This window comes from Arachis stenosperma, chromosome 10, assembly GCF_014773155.1.
Source record: "Arachis stenosperma cultivar V10309 chromosome 10, arast.V10309.gnm1.PFL2, whole genome shotgun sequence".
In the NCBI taxonomy this organism is placed as follows: Eukaryota; Viridiplantae; Streptophyta; class Magnoliopsida; order Fabales; family Fabaceae; genus Arachis; species Arachis stenosperma.
The window spans coordinates 81,849,886-81,851,084 of NC_080386.1; the positions used below are offsets into that span (position 1 = coordinate 81,849,886).

The 1,199-nt window shown below is 43.0% G+C and overlaps 1 protein-coding gene across 1 annotated transcript; it reads left to right on the top strand.

The window, feature by feature from the left end:
• The first annotated feature begins 247 nt into the window (after positions 1-247).
• On the top strand, positions 248-804 carry LOC130957281 (uncharacterized). The gene is made up of 2 exons (XM_057884148.1): positions 248-424; positions 526-804. The coding sequence occupies exons 1-2, from the start codon at positions 248-250 to the stop codon at positions 802-804; spliced, it is 456 nt and encodes a 151-aa protein (XP_057740131.1).
• The last annotated feature ends 395 nt before the right edge of the window (positions 805-1,199 follow it).

A 1,199-nucleotide genomic window follows, 5' to 3' on the forward strand; every position in this document is an offset into this window, starting at 1 on the left:
ATTTGAAGTGTACTGTGACGCCTCCTTGAAGGGTTTAGGTTGTGTGTTAATGCAACACCAGAATGTGGTGGCTTACGCATCGCGTCAGTTGAGACCGCATGAGGTAAACTATCAAACTCATGACTTGGAATTAGCAGCGATTGTGTTTACATTGAAGATTTAGAGACATCACTTGTACGGAGTAAGGTTTAGCATCTTTTCTTATCATAAGAGTCTCAAGTACATCTTTGATCAGAAAGAGCTTAATATGCGTCAGAAGAGGTGGATGGAGTTGTTAAAGGATTATGATTTTGAACTAAGTTATCATGCTGGAAAGGCAAATGTAGTAGTCAACGCATTGAGTCGAAAATCCTTAACAATAGCTTGGATGAGGATCAAGGAAGAGGAGCTAGTGGAGAAATTTGTGGATCTTAAGTTGGATGTGGTGAAGCTGCCGGAAGGGCTTGCCTGAATCAGTTATAGATCTCAAGTGACTTTAAATCTGAACTCCTAAATGCTCATAAAAAAGATTACGTGTTACCTAAGGTGTTGCCAGCTATCGAGCAAGGGAAGCAATGGAGAGTGTCATGGGATCAAGATGGATTGTGGAGATTCAAGGGTAGGATCGTTGTGCCGGATGTTAGGACATTGTGGCAAGATATATTGAAAGAAGCACACAAGAGCGGATTTTCTATTCACCCTGGGAATACTAAGATGTACCACGATCTGAAGGCTATGTTCTGGTGGCTTGGTATGAAGAATGATGTGGCAGAACATGTCTCAAAGTTCCTGACGTGTCAGAATGTGAAGATAGAGCATCAGTAATCGTCGGGAATGCTACTGCCGCTTGAAATTCCTCAGTGAAAGTGGGAAGGAATCGCGATGGATTTTGTGACCGGGTTACCGAGGACTAGGTCAGGATTTAATGCGATTTGGGTGATCGTGGATCGCTTAACCAAATCTACTCATTTTCTGCCTATCTAAATAAGTTGCTCAATGGAGGAGCTAGCAAGGTTGTATATAAAGGAGATAGTAAGGTTGCATGGTGTGCCGTCGAGCATAGTGTCGAACCGTGATCCCCGATCCACTTCAAGGTTTTGGGGAGCTTTCTAAAGAGCTTTCGGTACGAAGCTATGTCTCAGTACATGTATCATCCACAAACGGATAGATAGTCGGAGAGGACTATTCAAACGTTGGAAGATATGCTAAGGGCCTGTGTT

What these genes read in the sequence shown, in the direction of transcription:
- LOC130957281 (XM_057884148.1), top strand. Translation starts at nt 248, where the DNA reads ATGCGTCAGAAGAGGTGGATGGAGTTGTTAAAGGATTATGATTTTGAA. An exon ending in TGGATCTTAAGTTGGATGTG is followed by an intron (nt 425 to 525) that starts GTGAAGCTGCCG and finishes GTGTTACCTAAG; the next exon opens with GTGTTGCCAGCTATCGAGCA.